The sequence below is a fragment of the Prionailurus viverrinus genome, chromosome A2 (genome assembly GCF_022837055.1).
Source record: "Prionailurus viverrinus isolate Anna chromosome A2, UM_Priviv_1.0, whole genome shotgun sequence".
Taxonomy (NCBI): domain Eukaryota; kingdom Metazoa; phylum Chordata; class Mammalia; order Carnivora; family Felidae; genus Prionailurus; species Prionailurus viverrinus.
The window spans coordinates 127,604,373-127,623,243 of NC_062562.1; the positions used below are offsets into that span (position 1 = coordinate 127,604,373).

Consider the following 18,871-nt stretch of genomic DNA (forward strand, 5'->3'; position numbering starts at 1 on the left):
ACCCTAGTGTTTGAGTCTGGTAAAGCTAGAGCTGTTCTAGCTGATGCTGGGCAGGAAGAACCCTCAGTAGAGGTGAAGTATTGATTTGAACATAGATCTAGAACTCAGAAAACTAGGGTTTCAACCTAAACTCTGCCCATGACTCATTTTTCCTGTAGGTCTCAGCTTTCCCATCTGTAAAATGGGGATAAGAATCTTTTCTGGGAAACTGCTGTGGCTCACAAGGGACACAGTATGAGTGAAAATGCTCTATAAGCACCAGGCAGGAACACAAGGTATTACTGAATTTGCTTTGATAATGTTCTCTCCTTTCCTCAGGCCACCTCTCCTTGTGGCCATATTTCACTGTAGTCAAGGCTCACATATCTGTCAGCTTCAATTTTAACTCTGGACCTGTTCTGGACTGTAGGCCAGCTGTCTCCACACGGTGTTTGGTTCACGGGTGGGGAAGGCACTCACTCTGGGTAAGTGTCTGCTATGAGCAGCTAGTGTCCTGTCCCATTTTAGCTCATCCCCTTCCTGTTTTCTCTCAAAATAGCTCATGTTTTGGGAATATTTATCAGTGTCATTAGTAAATGGGCAGTATTTCCATTCTACAGGTGGAGAAACAGTTCACAGAGGTTAAGTGTGGAATAGGGGTACAAACTTAAATCTTCTGCATACAAACTGCTCCTATTTATATGTGAGAAAAAGAGAATTAACAAGTTACATCAGGGCGCCTGGGTGGCTCAGTCAGTTAAGTGTCTGACTCTTGGTCATGGCTCAGGTCATGATCTCACAATTCACGGGTTTGAGCCCTACAAAGGGCTCTGCACTGACAGTGTGGAGACTGCTTGGGATTCTCTCTCTCTTTCCTTCTCTCTCTGTCCCTTCCCCACTTATGCTGTCCCTGTCCCTCTCAAAATAAATAAATAAACTTAGAAAAAAATTTAAAAAGTTACATCAAAGGATCTGGCCATTATCTAATGGGGTATGCCAGTACACTCTGCTAATACATATTTTAAACTCAAATGGCTTCAAATCTCTTGTCATTTGATACTGTTCCAATTGAGCATTTATAAAGCATAATATGGAGATTCATCCCTAATAATACAGCTTGGTATATTTGTAAAGCTGTTCCTGTGCAGGCCTCCAGGGTCTCATCTCAGGCTTTCAGATCACTAAAGCTATTTATTATCAATGCTCAGCTTTTGTAAAATGGACTTAGTATATTGCAGCTTTGATGAACCCTGCTCTGAATGGGAGAAGAAGGTGGGGGAATTGCCAGGGCAGTCATACACAACAATAAATCACTGCTCCTGACTTCCAAGTCAGGGCGATGGGGCAGAGAGGACAAGACTGTACTGCGGGATGAAGAAATCACTGGAGAGAGGGTTTGGGAATTTCTTTGATTCTTAGGTTAAGATGTATCTTTAGAGAATAGTTTCGGTAGGCTAAAACTCAATTATTAAAAAAAGGAGATAAAGATGCAGAGAAGAGGACTAAAAGGAGGAAATAAGTGAAAGTACTTCCGAGTAACTTTAGTTGATGATTTATGACATCTTAGTGTGAGCCCCAGATGTGCTCATCATGACACATTCCATTATGGAACCAGCCCCGGGAGACAGACCACTGGAATGAGTGAATCTGCTGCTGCAAGAGTTAGCCTTTCCTTATTATGAACCCCAAAGGCCTCCAAAACATGCCTGGACAATGAGAAAAAGGGGACAACTTTTCTGTTTTCTAAGTGATTTTCCTCTTCTTTCCGTGCAAATGGGACTCAGTTGCTATAAAATTCACTCAAATTAGGAAAACATAGGTAAAACCTACATGGTGTGTCTGTGGATGAGATTTGACCTCAGAATAATCCAGGCAATAACACCACGGGCTAGATTTGGGGTTTGAAATTCTCAGCTTGGGGTCAGTGAGGCCAAGGTCATGGGTTCACTGCCTTTGCTTTGATAGATATCCTTCTTATTCTATTTAAAGGCCTTGTAAATAAATACAGGAAGGATGATTAAAGGGGGTAGGTTAAATGAATGTGTGAAGGACAATTCCAAGTCCAGCATGTTTCTGGAAGAGGATCCCAGGTATGAGTCCAGTGAGGCTAGCACCATATACAGAAGACAGACGCACCACTAGACTGGTGTGATGCCCCCCTGCACCTGTGGTCTGCCCTACCGAGCTGCTACTCAGCGCTCACCTGCAGTAGAGGTTGGCTCACTTTTTCGGTAAAAGGCCAGGTAGTAAATATTTCAGGCTCCATGGGCCATACACTGTCTGGCAACTACTCAGCTCTGCCATAGCAGAGTGAAAGCACTCGTCAGTATGTAAACACATGAACGTGGCTGTGTTCCAATGAAACTGCATTTACAGAAACAGAGAGTGACTGTGATTTGGCCCAAGAGCCATCTATGCTTTGCTGATCCCTGATCTAACATGGCTCTGTGAAGACTTTGGGTGGGTTGAATGACAGTGTCTGTTTCATGGAAATTGATCTGTCTGTGTTGACACTGGAGGGCCTCCAAATGCAGTCTTTGAACTTCCTCTGCTCTTTATATTACAGACTCAGGACTTTAAATAGCAACTTTATGCTGACAACTTCCCAAATTTGTATTTCCAACCTGGACCTTTCCGTTCAACTCCAGATTCATCAATCCAACTGCCTATTTGGATGTCTCACAGACACCTCAAACTTGACAGGTCCAAAGCTGAACTCCTGACCCCCTGTGCTAACATCTTCCACTCTCTCTATCCTTTAGTTGTTCAGCCCAAACAAAACCCTGAGCTCATCCTCAACACCTCTCTTTCTCTTACACCCCACATCCAATCAATCAGGAAATACCTTTCTTATCTTCAAAATCTATCTAATCTATATCATTTTGTTCTTGGATTATTTAAGTAACTTCCTTACTGATCTCTCTGTTTCCAAACTTGCCTCCCTGGAGTCCATTCCCAATATAGTAAGCAAGAGGGATCATTTAGAAACCCACGTCAGAGCATGCCAATCTTCTGCTCAAAACCCTCCAATGGCTCCCCAACAAGGCCCTCCATATCAACTTCCAGCCTCTTCTCTGGTCTTACTTCCTATTGTTCTCCCCCTTGCTTACTCTTTTCTAGCCACTCTGGCCTTCTTTATTGAGCACCCGGACCTACTCCTACCTCAGGGCCTTTGTACTGTTGGTTCTCTCTGCTGTATTCTTCTCCTAAATGCACACATAGCCTGCTCCCTTAAACATCTTTACTAAAATGTTACCATCCCAACTAGAGGGATCTACTCTGACCACATTGTTTAAAACTTCCAGCTCTCCATTCCCATGGTCTTTATCCTCTTTTAACATGCTATCATCTTATTTACTGTGTTTATTGTCTGTTTCTCTCCACAACAATACAATCACGATAGGGTGAGAATTGAGTCCTCTTTACTGCTGAATCACCAACACATAGAACAGCATGTGGCAGCCGTTTGATAAGTATTTGTCAAGTGCACTGAACACTGAGAATTGTGTAACTGACCAGACCATTCTACCGGCACTGGTTAAGAGAAAGCATTGAGCAAAGCTTGTGGCCAGTCTTTAGTGAGGAGGCAGATATGCAGGATAGGCATTGGCCTTATTTGCGGCTCTGTTTGATTTTACTTTTTCTTTCTTACCTATACTTCTCCTGTACCTTCCGAGATAAGGCAGGGGAGGCACATACGAAGACATTCATAGTGTCAGTTTTATCATTTACATTTCAACAGTGTGACCACATGTTCAATTCTGGTTATCAGCTAATGGGTAAGAGTGAACATTTCTCTTAGTGGATATTATGTGCCAGGCATATGCTAAATGCTTTTAAAGAACTAGGTCATGCACATAACGATGCAACAATGTATACGCTTTAATCATCTTGCTTTTTAGACATTAACAACAGCAGGCTTAACAACAGGATGGGTTACGTAACTTGTCTACAGAGCCATATTGGTAGGTGGTGGCCTTGGAGTCGGATTCCAGATCTGTTAGCTGCCTGGGTGTGGATCTGCTACCTTTTGCTACTATGCTTCATTGGTGTTTATCCTTGCCTCTCTTCTCCCCAATGTAGTGTTAAATGACCTATTTTTGGACTATTCAAGCTTTTTATATCCATTAACTCGGATTAATTGTGTGGATGGACTTATTGTCCCTGTAAAGTCATGCTAAGTGGAGAAAAACAAATATCTCCTCTCTGAAACAATGAGTTAAGAGCTAAGAAATAGAACAGAGCTTCTTCACCCCACTGAATATCCCCCCCCCCCCAATAATTGCTCATACAGGGTGTGCATTTTTCTTCTCGGGAAACATCAACGTTTTATAATAATGGGATGTGTGCCTCAAAGCATCTTTGTGGCACTTAGGTTTGCCACCGTGTTGTGTGCGATAGTCACAGAGGTGGCCAGGTGAGGGGGGGGCGCACTACGGGGGTCAAGAGGCTGGTGAGGGTGTGGCCAGTGGGGTTCAGTCAAGCCCCAGGTAAGTCATTGTCCCAGTCCTCAAAATGAAAAGCTTAAACTGGATGACCTTGAAGGTGCTTTTCAGTTCTAAATTTCTAATATCCTAATTCCTGAGCTTGGGTGAGATGTGTCTCCTCTATGTTCTCATGACAACCCCTACCCATGCTTCTTCCAACCAAGCCCAGTCTGTGCTAACCCTGCAACCCCTGTTTCACAATCTTGGACACTGGGAGGTCAAGTGCCTCTGGTTCTCTGCCTGTCCCCATCACCTTGGGCAGAGCTGAGAAGGTAGGAGTCATTTGATACATATTTGTTATGTGAATTAATGAATGAATACAAACAATCATACATGTGTTGACTTTCTCTCTGTTGACTTGAGTTTGTTCTCTGAGCCATTTTGGCAGCTTTTAGGCTTCCTCCAATCCCACACTGAGTTCTTGTCTAGTTGGTCACTCAACAGACAAAACATCACTGGACGAGAAGCTGGAGGAGGCTGGCTGCCAACTGCCCATCTCAGAGGCCAGGATAATGATCAGGCTGGTTCATGGGCTCCACCCCACTTAAATTGCTATAGTTTCTGACAAGTCTTCATGACTTATTGCAACTATACCAAGAGCTCTAGTGAGCTGCGGTGCTTTTCAGTCCTGTGGCCAAATGATGCTGCCAAAGCTACATACACACCCAAGATTTCCTTTATATTTGTATGGCTCCCCCTTATGTAATAAATGTAAAGATAAGAGCTTCTTGTAATCAAGAGAACACTTCAGAATGTCACGGGCAGAGCCTCAGGAGATAAAGATATGAAGCCAAAAACAGGTGCAAGGGATTCACACTTCACATGCGGTTAACATTTCTACTTAGAATAAAGTCATGGTCAAACATTAATTAGAATCCCTCGGCCTCAACTGAAGTAGTCTCTTAAAGTCTCCCTTTAGGCTTTAATAATTGGTGTCAAAAAATAAGTTTCCTCGTGTTTACACATCCGCTGAAACAAACCTTATGAAATCCAACATTTCAGGACTGTAGGCCCTGGGATGGGGTGAGGCAGAATTGTCCCCCTCTGCAAATAAGAAACTGTGTCTCTGAGGGGTCAATCATTTATGTGAGGGGCTTTCTTTCTGGTAGGACTAGCTGGACCCTCTGTCTGAGGACCAGTGGCAAAGCCCTGGCAATGCCTATTGCACAGCTGGCTGGTGCTCAATGCAGGTGTGATTCAAGTCTCATGATGAGAGCCAGAGACCCTCAGGAAGTGCTTCTCTCCCTTGCACCTAATGTCACCCTCACTAACATCTGCAGTTCCGCTCCACAGCCTCTAAGCGTGCTTCTTAGGGCCTGAAAATAAACACATAGTAGACAGCTTGGCTATTGTCTTTTCAGACCTGTGAACTTTCTTTTTCTTAAAAAAATTTTAAATGTTTATTCATTTTTGAGAGGCAGAGACAGAGTGTGAGTGGGGGAGGGGCAGAGAGAGAGGGGGACACAGAATCTGAAGCAGGTTCCAGGCTTTGAGCTGTCAGCACAGGGGGCGTGAACTCATAGACCACAAGATTATGACCTGAGCTGAAGTCAGACACTCAACCAACTGAGCCACCCAGGCACCGTGACCTGTGAACTTTCTTAAACCTCATCTTAGTCTTGCACTTTGCAAAGGAGCTCTAATGGGGTGGACAGAGCATTGGTTGAGGGATCAGTGGGCTGGAGTTCAAGTCCTGGCTCCTCACCTCTCTGGTCTATACCTGCTCCTTGAATGGGAGTAAGATCTACCTACTTCATATGGATGTGAGGAAATGAAATAGCGGGAGGGGCTGCTTTGCAAACTGCCAAGCATTAAAAAGGCCAAATATTTAAGAGTAAAAGACAGAAAGAGGGGTAGAAAGAAAAAGGATAAGAGACAGAGACCGAGAGGGTTAATGTCATAATGACACCTATACTGTAGGTTTGCTTCACCAAAAGTTCAGAAGAAGCTATGTCCAGTCTTCTGCAGGAAGAATGAGAATAAATATCACTTTCCTTACCACTCCCTGCCTTTTATCCTGTTTGCTTCTGTATAAATTATAAGGGTAACAAAACTGACCTGGCTCTTAGAAAAAGACAAGGGAAGATCAATAGGCCAGTTCTAAGAAAAGATGAATCAAAAAAAAAATCCCCAAAACAAAACAGTCTCTGTGTTGGAGGTGCAGAGCATCCCCAAGATAGAGGTATGTGAAACAGCAACTGGTGCTGCAAAGTCCTATAACGAGAGGGCCTGCTTCCTCTCCTTCTCAGGCCTGCAGGCTGATGGGCAAGCAGGTGATGCACGATGCTCTGCCACGAGGCAAAGCTGAGGGGGCAGGGAGAAGTGGATCTCTCTCTTCCTCTCAATCTGTGTCTTCCACCCAGGACTTCAGTGTTCATATTGCCTGGATTATCAGTGGCCCTTGCTCTTGTCAATCAAAGGGACGTACCGAGAATAGCTACACAGGCAAAAATATTTTGTCCCGGGTGTTAGGAAAGGTTCCCCCCACTTTTTGACTATGAATTCTCAGAGAACTCGTCAGTCACCAGGCCACTTCCTGGTTTCGGTCCTGCTGCCAGCACTGTGCCCGCCTTCCCCTCAGCCGGCCCTGCCTAGCCTTCCTTCCTCAGGGAGCTGCTGAGACTTGAGGAACCCAACTGACATTGCCTGGAGTGTCTTTTGTTGGCCTTCTGTAAGGATCTCACGACACAGCCCACGACAGGCCTTCAGACCAGAAGTGTTGGGTCAGAGCCTGCGAGGAGACAGAGGACAGCGGTTACTTACAAAATCGGGCGAGACTGGAAATCTTCCTGGTTCATCCTCTCAGACTGGCGGATTTTCAGGATCTCGGTGTAGCTCAGGTTCTGCAGTTTGCACTTGAACTGATCCAGGGAGCTAGGCTTGGTTGTGAGAGCTCTCATAACCTGCTCCTTCACCACCTGCATTACCTGTAGATGAAAGGAAGACCATAATTTTCCTGGGGGCCGTCCTTGCCCATTGGAAAAAATCTTTCAGAGATAATGGCTCCCTACCTCCCTGCCTCATTAACTTGCACTCTCTGCCCAAACCTTGAGCTTTTCCAAGAGTAGACTACCATGATGTACATCTTCAACTTTGTCTTGTACCTGTAGAACCACAAGGAAGGAGACGGATGGACTAACTTGGGGTTGGGGATAAGAGGCCTGGCCGGGAGGAGTGGTCCATTTGCTCGATATATTACACGTCTGTGCTGAAGCCAACACCACAGACAATGCAAACTTGAAAAGCAAAAGAAGTCCAAGTGGCAGCAAGGACTCTGCATTACCATTATTTTTTCTGGAAGAAAATCACTGAGACACAATCAACTGTGGAAGTTTGGTTGGCACCGGTTCAAATAAACATGAAACGATACCCACACTCACCCCTCCCAGAATGCTTTCCCCATGTAGTTAAGGCCTGAGTGTTCATACAAATGAGGGATTTGAAAATGCACACGTGCCTTCTTGAGCCAGGCACAAAAAAAAAAAAAAAAAAAAAAAAAGAAGTCTATTAAATAGAACAGACATATCCCACTGGAAGCCTCAAGAAAAAAGAATATGGTAATGTGCTATCCAGCCCACAAGGAGGCAATTAAACATTGCCTCCATTAATGTGGATTCATCTTCATCAGAATTTATAAAGCAGGGAAAGACTAGAGAACACAGAGGCATCCAAGACACTTGCAGTAATCTCCCTGCTTCTTTTTGTATCCTCTACTGCAAATAAACAATTGTTACCATTGACAAGGTAGTTACTATGGCCAGATACTATGCTGGTGCATTATATATGTTCTCTCTCTTAATCCACTCAAATTTATGAGTTAGATGTGATCATCATTCTACTTAGATATAAAGAAACTAAAGCTTTGAAATATTAAGTAACCAGTTCAAAATCCTCTGACTGGTTGGTGGTGGATGATTTGGGATTTGAACCCTATGGTGTGAACACTCTACTACACTGCCAATCATGCCACCATCCTTGGGGTCAATAGGTAACTTAAAAATATGAAAAAAATCACAAATGCAACTCAATTATATGCTAGATTTTGTGCCAGACACATTTTTTATTCATCATCTCATTTAATCTTCCTTCCAATCCAGCAGAATAGGTGTTATTACCACTCCTTTAAAGATGAAGAAACTGAGACTGAATGATGGAGGACTTATCCAAGGCTACACATATCTAGTTGAGTTCAATGGCACCAAGCAGTCCAGTATGGTGCATACAGCAGGCACTTGATGGTGAACAGCCCTGGGGTGCCATGTGTGTGCCTTCATCACTATGAATGTGATCCCAGTATATTCCTTATGGCTTCTAATCAGTTCTTTGTTGAATAAGTGATGCATGATAGGTACTTGGTAATTGCTCACTGACTAGTCCTACACCAAGATGACATTTTCATGAAGTTTTATTGTAATAGAGGTAACAGTTTTACAGCATGGAAAAGATTGTGGCAAACCTGAACTTCCAAATGTGCCTGAGTGCTAGGTGATGGGAGAATCTCACCGCCTTAGAAAATACTACGCAGCTAAAACGTCCTCTAAACACTTAACAGCTCCATGTACTTGCTGAGCTTTTTGATGGTGTGGGTTGCTAAGCAATCTGCTCAGGTTTCTTTCTCCAAATATATGTCTCTCTTATAGCTGTCCTGTCCACATAAGGACCCGTTCAGTGACCTGCAGGGGTCTAGAGGACACTGGGAGGTAGCATATCCTCCTTGATAGTGGAACTAAACTGGCCTTCAGGAAAACCTGGGGGCTTCCCAGTAGAAGTCAGGTGACCCCAATGACATGAGTCCCCTACCTCAGGTATGCCAGGTGTCCTTACTCTTTACTCATCTGCTGACCCACTGCTTTCAGTGCCCCCATGTTCCAGGGATTCCAGGTCAGGCATATTTTCCTTTAGTCAATTGAAAATGGCTGAACTGAAGAGAAGATGAGTCATAGGTGACAGGAATAAAAACAAATCTATCTATTTTTCAAGTGATATCAACCCTCACTTTTCCTTATATGCTTCTGACATTTAGGAACCCAAGTTCACAATGAGAAGAACCTCCATTAGGTAACATATTTGCATTTTCAGGAGGACTTTCTGGGAGGCAGTGTCTTATCACAAAATGGCAGGAAATTTCAGGAAACTACAGAAGAAAACTTGGAGGATGACAGATCTCTGTCATGTACTCATGAATCTGCTTTATCCCGTAGGCACCACAGAGGCCCTGTGTGCCACAGCTGCCCTATGAAGGGGAGGGGTGGTTACTGGTGACAGCAGTGGTTTAAAGACATGAAGGCAACTGTCCTTTTTTTTAAATATGAAATTTATTGTCAAATTGGTTTCCATACAACACCCAGTGCTCATCTCAACAGGTGCCCTCCTCAATGCCCATCACCCACCCACCCTTCCCTCCCACTCCCCATCAACCCTCAGTTTATTCTCATCCTTTTGGACTCTGATTCATGAATGTTTCTAGGACCATGGCTGGGTCATGCAGTCTAACTCCACTGGTTACCAGCTTACCATAAAGCAGAAAATATTGATTTGAAGCAATTATTACAAAGTTGCATGAGAAGCATTACTTACAAAGTCAATACAACAAACATCCCTGAATACTTATCATGTGTCTATACTGGGTGAGGCACTAGGAATTCAAAGATGAATAAGGTATGTCCCTTGCCTTCTGTGAACTAACAGTGTAATAAGAGCTAGACATTGGACACAGGCAATAATTGTTACAATAGAAGTGTGGATGTGATAGAGAAGACAGACTGGTGGTCTCTGGTGGCAGACAGGGAGGCATTTCAGAGCAGACATTATATGGGTTTTGCAGGAAGAGTGGGTGTTCAATGCTGCGGGAAGAGATGAATAACCTGAACATGACACCTAATTAACCCCTTTGAGCCTGGGCTGCATCTGAATTGGAGCCAGTTACATAAGCATCGTTTCATGCCCCCAGCATAATGGAATAAAGGAAAATTTCCAGTTGACCTTCCACCTGATCTGCTGCTTTTTTTACTCAAGAAAAATGCTAAATTTGGGATGCTTGACAAATTTTGAAAATTGTGACCATCTTATATTATGTGGCATAAATGGTGGTTAAATTTGGTCAAGGTTGAACTATAACAGTTTGCTGTTTCACGAGAGGGGCATCACAGGAGCTGTCTGTCCCCTTCCCCATTTAGAGAAACTCAGAGTCAAACCAAGGAGATAATTATCATCTCCCAGAGTTATTTGACCCTCATGTGGGAGGTAGAGGACATGTAAGAGAGACTAAGAGCGATTAGAATACCAAAAATGAAGAAGCAGTTTTTAAATAGAATCAGGTTAAAGCTGGGGAAGTTTTAGACACATCTCCACTTCCCTAATTTTATAGATAAGGAAAGAGGGCCAGGGGATTCTCCTACTTTTTGCATTTCTTAAGAGGCTGTCACAGAGATGACAGTCACCAGACCACATATGATTAGACACAATGATTACACTACTAAGCGGTCATGTGACCTCAATTGACCAATCAGCATCCTTGCCAGACTTCTGACTTGATGTGAAGCAGAACTGAAGCATGCTCTTTTCTCCTAAAATTGACAACTGCAACACTGTCCCTTAACATGCAGGAAGAGTGGGAGATATTAAGACTGATTTCGTTCAAATTAGACAGACGAAAGGTGTGTGTGTGTGTGTGTGTGTGTGTGTGTGTGTATGTGTGTGTGTGTGAGAGAGAGAGAATGTGCTAATGGTTAAATTATATTCAACCATAATGTTAATTCAATCCTGACATTTGCTGGTTTTGTCACATGAACCTTTTTTTTCCCCATTTGAATGGAATTCTTGTCACTTACAACTTAAGATCTCAATGAATACATATAATGAAGTCAAAGAGGAATACCAGCTTATGGGTTGGAGGTTGCCCAGACTGGGGAAAAGTAGGAGAAGGAAGCTGGATAGAAACAACAAAGGTGCTTTAATAAGAAATATGTTTTAAAAATCATCCTCATTTATATGCACATGGTTGTACCTTTGCATGGAAATGATGATAATCCCTTACGGTGGTCTGGGAAATTCTTCAGCTCCTACTTCAATCTTATGCTTAAAATCTACTGTTAAGAGTTTCAATTCCTCTAGCTTAAGACTTTGATCTTTTGCTAGATGTAAGAATCCATAAGTGGTACAATCTTTTAAATTCCCAACAATCACTTATGCTTCAGTTTAAAAGAAAACACATACCATTTCCTAAGAGTAGGTTGATAGGATAAGAAAAAAGATAAGGATAAGCCAAGGGGCACCTGGCTCCAGGAAAAGGGGTGCAAGTGGTTGGTATGTATATAGCATAGAACAGAGGTTAGGGAAGACAAAGACTGGCTTTCTCTGATTTACTTCACAGTTTTGCTTGGCACCAGCCCTGAGAAGTTCTATGGTCACTCTGTGTGCCAAGGAAAATGACCCCAGTGAAAAATGTCATTGATTTTTTTAAAGAGACAAAATAGTTAAATAAATCAAATATTTCTCTATTCCTTTGCAAAATACTTTCCACAAAGGCTACAATTAATAATGTTAAGTCTCCAGAATGCTCTATGTGTGCAATTTAAATCAAGACATTCACAACCACCACGTTTGACTCTGTCTTCTTCGGAAAATATCAAACTTTTTATCATTGTTTGGAAAACCCACAGATGGTGTAGCAGAGGCATTAGCAAATCAATGAACTTAAAACTTCTTAATTACAGAATATGCTTTGCCACAGACAGCAAACAAAACATGCTTTTAGAATCTGCATTCACTTACTGCTATTGACCGATTATTTCATCAAGGTCAAACTGTGCCTGTGGTGTGTTTCTGGAATTTTTCCGGCACATGTTCTCTGTGATAATGTCACATGTTACAAAAGCAGTGGCAGTTCCATAAGACACATGTACCTCAAATGGAGAAAACCTTTGGGCTCCTTGGAAGGTTGGGTTAATGGTGTTAAGGGCTGGGGAACCCTAACTAGAATCAAACATGCTGGTAATCCAACTGTGCTCCTGTTGTACATTGAAATGCGCTCCTGTGTTTTATTCCCAGATCTCCTGAGCCTCCCTGTGCTCCTAGTCTAATCACCAATTTGACCACACCTTTATACCCACAATCTTCATCCAGCATTATTCATCCGTTCATTCAACAACTGTTTTTCAAGCACCAACAATGTGCAAGGCACCGTAAGTGAGACATCTGAAGACTTGTGTCGAATGAGCACCCAGTCTGGGAAAGTGGATAAGACATGTACATACTTGCCTCCTCCAAGGGAGGAAGTAATGTCACAGTGAAGTGAGGGCAAGACATTCATTCCTCAAATACTTGGTCCCTCTCAAGTGCTGATGGGCTGACAGCACAGCACCAGGACTTTGGCTGGGGCTTGAGGAGAGACCAGATGTGGACATGATGAGAAGCAGAGAAGGAGCTACCATTAATGGTGGAAGAAACAGCATGAGCCAACGCTTGGAGAGAGAAGAAGACATCCCTGGGTGGGGAGGAGTGTATGGTGGCTTCATTTAGTTGGAAAAGTGAGTTAGGGCTGTGGGGTAAGCCTGAAAGTCAGGCTGGGCCAGACAGTGGGTGGTTTTGTTGGTTAGAATGAAAAATTTGGATTTTTTTCTATAATTAATGATAAGTCACCAGGGGATTTGGGGGCTGTGTGATGAAATTCAATACTATAAAGTATGTTGGGACGCATACAAAAATTGGGAGAGATTCTGCTTGGAGAGGGGTCTGGGGAAACATTACTAAAGAGCCATTATCCCTGTTGCCACTGGGGTGAGGAAGGAAGTCAGAAAGTCTGCAAGGCCGAGACATAACTGTGGCTAGGACTTAAAGGATGGATGGGAGTTACTGAGGGAAGAAGAGGGGCAGGAAGTCCAGGAAGAGGTACCAGCAAGAGCAAAGGCTGGAGGGTGGGAGTGCATGGGTCAGCCATTAGACAAAATATGCTTTTGGAGTCCATATTACAGCTTTCAGCAAATGGATGCTACTGGTTGCAGGATGGCTTCTTAGCCTTTAGGGCCCAACATACATGTTAGAAATAAGCCCACAGACCCAATCAAAGGAGGGACACGGAGATTCAGAGCACAGTGAAGCGAGGCTTTAATCAACATTCTTGCAAAAATGGGGGACTGACAGACATGCACACTCAGGACAATTACAGCAGACAATTTATCTCCTAGCATGCAAGTCCCTCCCTTGGCTCCTCATTGGCTGAGTACTAGAGGTTATAGCCTTACCCGGATATTGTCTATGCCCATGTAAGACCAAAAATAGTCTGATGGAAACAAGTGTATATTCCCTGAGGTGACTTTCAGGGACAGAGACTTTCAGTCCTTCCCTCATGCTCATTGCAAAGCCCACAAAAATAAGCCCACGAAATGGAGAGGGGAAGAAGAAACAGGAAGTGAAGTGTCTAAAGATTTGAGACTCCATTGTTGGGGGGGTTGGTTCATACATATTTCCAATAGATTGTAAACCTATTGTTAATTAGATAGCACAGCTTTTATTTGGTATTTCTGAAAAGGAATCATCTCCCTTACTTCTCATAATACACAACTGTGAAGCCAGGCTGTGACTTTTTCGAAGACAGTCTATCTCTCCCAGACTCAGTTTTCTCATTCGTAAACCATAAATACTAATCATTTAGAATTTTTCAAGGTGTTGTTCTTTAGATAAAGCCTCATACCATTTATGGTACCTTGGACCAGACATGAGTTTCCCTTCCCAAGCCTTAGTCAGCTCACTATAAAGTGGAAATAATAGTTCAGAGTTCATAGGGTTATTGTAAAATCGAAATAAGAGATTATTTCAATACACCAAATAGAACATACTAGATACACAACAAATATGATGTCATGCTCCCTTGCCTTCTGAGAATGAAATGACTTATATCAGAGGTTTCTCCTACAGTAAAATATCCTTGAAAGAGTGTTCCGAGACCACATCTGTATCATTTGGGAACTTGCTGGAAATGCAACTTCTCAGACTCACCCCAGATCTACTGAATCAGAAACTCAAGGAGTAGCACTCTGCAATCAGGGTTTCTCAATAGCTCCTCCAAATGATTCCAGCACTCACTAAATGTGAGAAGCTTGGTCTCAGCAAACATTTAGCCCCACTTCTCAGCCTTCAGTGTGGCATCAATGGCAATTCGTGCCATATCCCATTAAAGGAGATAAATCAGTTACTGGTGTACCTTTCTCCAACTAGACTGTAAATCCCTAGAGGGCAGGTACTGTTCCTTATTTGTATTGTGGTCCCTAGTACTTAACACAGTATCTTGCAGACTGTAATAATGGTTGATATGTTTAATGCCAAAGATTCTTAGGCTCCCACATTTTATCTGTAGAATTAAACAAATACATCCTTAACACAGTTATAAGACTGTTAACATGGTTTTCAAAGTGCACTTTTACAAAGTCTAAAAAGTAAAGTCTGTGGTTTTGAAATGCTGTCTTAGGGTTTGAGAGATCGTTTTGGGCTTCCTTTCCCAGGCTGAGTTGGAAAAGGCTGGTCTGTGAAGAGTAGAGAATTTCTAAAAAAGCCACTGTTGGGCATTATCACTAAAGGAGGGAGTCAGCACTTACAAAAATGTACAATCTACCCAATCAGTAGTGACCCATTAAATGGATTTATCTTCATAATGAAGAGAAAAGGCTGTCTCAGAGAAGACAGATGTCAACACAGTCCAGCTTAAAAATGAGTCATGTGGGAGAACTGTCATTGCCAGGCTTTAGGACTGGACCATTTTTCTTCCTAAGAATGTTCCTTACATAAAACAAAATGACTGAAGATTCATAAGGACCAAAAAATTGCAAGGATTCTGCCTGGAGAGGGGTCTCACTGCTCATATACAGGCAGAATAACTTCCCAGAGACCAGGGATCACTTTGAAGGGCTAATCTCCAAGTTTAGGATGTGGGGAGAAGAGGCCTTGCCCAGAAAAAGTGCTAGAAGTTAGGGTAAAAACTGATGACATTCTAGGCAGGGACAAATATTGACCTAGATGCAGGCTTTCAATCCCCCCCCCACCCCCCCCCCCCCCACTCCAGCCCCTAGAGGTCTTTAAAATTAGGACACCTTCTGGAAACTAAAAATGGTTTTACTTTGTAGTTTTGCCACGGCTGGGGAGTGGACTGCCTAGGCTAGTCCCCGCAAATGAGACTTTTTGCTGAATGGTCTCAAATGTATTAAATGAAGGGGAGAGGGGCGCCTGGGTGGCGCAGTCGGTTAAGCGTCCGACTTCAGCCAGGTCACGATCTCGCCGTCCGGGAGTTCGAGCCCCGCGTCGGGCTCTGGGCTGATGGCTCAGAGCCTGGAGCCTGTTTCCGATTCTGTGTCTCCCTCTCTCTCTGCCCCTCCCCTGTTCATGCTCTGTCTCTCTCTGTCCCAAAAATAAATAAAAATGTTAAAAAAAAATTTTTTTAAATGAAGGGGAGAGAAAAATTAAAAATGCTTTCTGGGCCCAAGGAGAAGCATTTAGGTTTTCTGTATTTATTCCGGGGCAGTATGGGCACAGAGCAGAGGTTGGCAAATTTCTGGCAAGGGCCATATTTTGTCTGCTGCAACTACTTAGCTCTGCCTTGGCAGTGTGAAACTGGCTGCAGACAAGAAGTAAATAAATGAGTGTGGCTCTGTTCCAATAAAACCTGATTTAAAAAACAGGTGGTGAGCTAGATTTGGTCTGTAGGCAGCAATTTGGCAACCCCTGGTATAGAGGAAAAACACCTGGCTTTACAGATAGGCCATGCTCATTTCAAAGTCTGGCTCCATGATATGCTGAACTAGGTGAATGAATCACTCAGCTTCTCTGAACCTGTTTCCTTATCTAGAAAGTGGAGGTGACCAACTTTAGTCAGGATTAGGAGATGCTGAGCATTGATCCCTAAACACTATCCCCATCATTAGGAGGTTTCCTGTGAATCTTAGTCCTCAAGACAGCTCATCCAAAAAATAAAATAGTCCTTGCGGTATGAAGACCCCTTCATGATGGCACAGGGTGTTTAGAATGCATGGAGGGCAGTTCAAGATTATATTTAAGTTGCACTGAACAGAACTGATTCCAATATTTAAGTTTTTGTTTTCTTGAAAACAGTGTTCTCAATTGTCCCCCTGAATGGTTTCAGAGCCTCGAAGATACTTTTTCCTGTCCTTGCTCCATCCTGCCACATGTCCTGCTGAGGTTTGACCAATGCAGTCCCCTAATGAAGGGCCCTGTGGGGTCAGGCTTAATGTAAATGGCCAGAAACTGTTCTGAAATCACAGAGGATCAGCTTAGCTGGTGTGCAACCTCCAGCCCCTCTTGATTTCATCATGTATCCTCAATTATGCAAGATGAATTTGAAACATTTTATTCATGAATCAAATGCAATAATAAATGCAAAAAAGCTCCTTCTCATTTCACAATGGACATGGCTGAACCTTGGCAGGCGGTCATAATGAGAATCAGCAAGTCATTTAGCTTAGCTTCTCCCTTGCTGTCTCTGTTTCTCCAGTGGGTCTCTAACAGTCCTCTGAGCTCTCAACTCCTAGGATATCTGTCTGAGGGGCTGATGATGACTTCATTCAGAGCCGAAGGCCAGTGCTATGTGTGATGTGAGGAGTGAGGTCACTGTAACTCTTCTTCCCTAAGACAGAATTTCTGAACCCCACACAGGTTAGGCTTGTTGTGCATTACATCAAAGGCCAAGATATGTACCCAAGAGCTGAGAAAAAGGACAGTTCACTGCAGACCAAAACCTTCCCCTGGTTTGACTCCTCTCAAGATAGAGCCTGGAGTATAAACTGCCTGACAGCCAAGGCCTGCTCTTTGGGGGTCATCCATCTGTACTTGTGACCGAAATGCAACTCTGACTTGCATTATGTCTTTGGTGAGTGATGGAAAACTATGAAGCAATGATAAAAATAATGGAACTACCTGGGCTTGGAAGTTGAGAATTTGGCTCTGAGGATTACACTTTTAAGGGTGTTGTGCTGTCGACTTGCTTCTTGAATACCTGTTCCTTTGGTCTACTCCATGTCATTTTCACTAACTCCTCCTTGGGCCTCTGGCCCATCATTACCTGTCCTGATTTACCTAAAAGCCTCTGATTTTACCTCTGTCCCCTTCAGACCCTGCCCACAGAGGCTAGATTGTTTCCAAAATGCAAGTCTGATCATATCATTTACCTGCTTAGAACCTACAGTGGTTCAGCACTGCTTGTGGATGACCAGCCTCTCTAGTGTGGCCATGTGGGCACACGTGGTTGCCTTCCAACTCCCGCTCTAGCAGATGCCTCCTTCTTGGCTTCACCCCTCACACCCCATGATCTAGTCACACTGAGATCCTTTCAGTGCCTCGAACTTCACCCCTGTGCCCTCATTTGTGTTCTTGCTTTCACCTGTGACTAAAATCCTCCTAATACCTGCTCATTCTTCAAGTCTATAAAATCCTTCTCTGACCTGCTGCCCTTCCCTCATGTCGGTGCTGGTTCCCCCATTCTCCCATCATGGGATCATACTATGTAACATCATGAACAGTGTCCTTCATTAATTAATGCATATCCAGGGTCTGCACAATCCACTCACATAGTAGTAACTGAGAAAATGTCTACCTATTTATAGGTAGAATGGACCCATCAAGTGATTAAAAGAAATAAATAGCTTTAAAAATCAGCAATTCCCAACTCTAACTCTAAAATAGAATTTAAAGCAGACTTTTGCCTGGCCTCACCCCCAGAGATTCTGATTCATTTGGTCTGGAATAGGTTCCAGACACTGGGCATATTTTTCAAAGCCCCACAGGGGATGCTAGTGTGTGGCTGGGCTTGAGATCTACTGGTCTAAATGAGGAGGCACAAGAAGACAGGAAGGAGTGATGACTGCTTCCCTTCCAGGGGAAAGAGAGAAGGGACAGGCCTCTTCCCTCCTTCACGTGCCCAATGCAACTTACAGATGAGGAACCAAGACCTCGGCTTGCTACTGCCTGTAGTTCCCCCAATGCTTGGTCTTCAGATATTAGCCACAGTGTGAACAGGATGAGTGTTCTCATCTAGGACAGTCAGAGACAGGGTCAGGGGACCATGCTGGCTCTGAGCATGCTTTGAGAGGCCACCTTTACTCAGGAACCAGACCACTGTGCCTGGGCTGCTTATCACTGAGGCAGCCAGAGCCACTGTGGTGTGGGCATCTGCCTACTAGGATCAAGTGCTGCTGAGGGACCCCTTTAGCAAGGGCAACCACAGTGTTCCCAATGGGCCCACAATTCCTTGGGTAGCAGTTAGCATCAATGTTCCCAGACACAGGGCAGCAGCCTGCGTGCCAACCTGAGTAGGCAACCTGCAGCCGGTAGTGTCGACACGGGCCTGGGGAACCTGAGGGACAACTAGTATTAGATACAGTATGAAAGGTGACTTTTCAAAC

General features: G+C 43.6%; 1 protein-coding gene across 5 annotated transcripts in view; it reads right to left on the minus strand.

Annotated features, from left to right (window-relative positions):
* Positions 1–18,871, minus strand: part of ELMO1 (engulfment and cell motility 1) — a 594,484-nt gene that overhangs the window by 38,894 nt on the left and 536,719 nt on the right. For all 5 annotated transcript variants that reach the window (XM_047849551.1, XM_047849554.1, XM_047849553.1 and 2 more), the window contains one exon: positions 7,230–7,393. In XM_047849551.1, the coding sequence (XP_047705507.1) occupies positions 7,230–7,393 (164 nt within the window). The remainder of the gene's footprint in view (positions 1–7,229; positions 7,394–18,871) is intronic.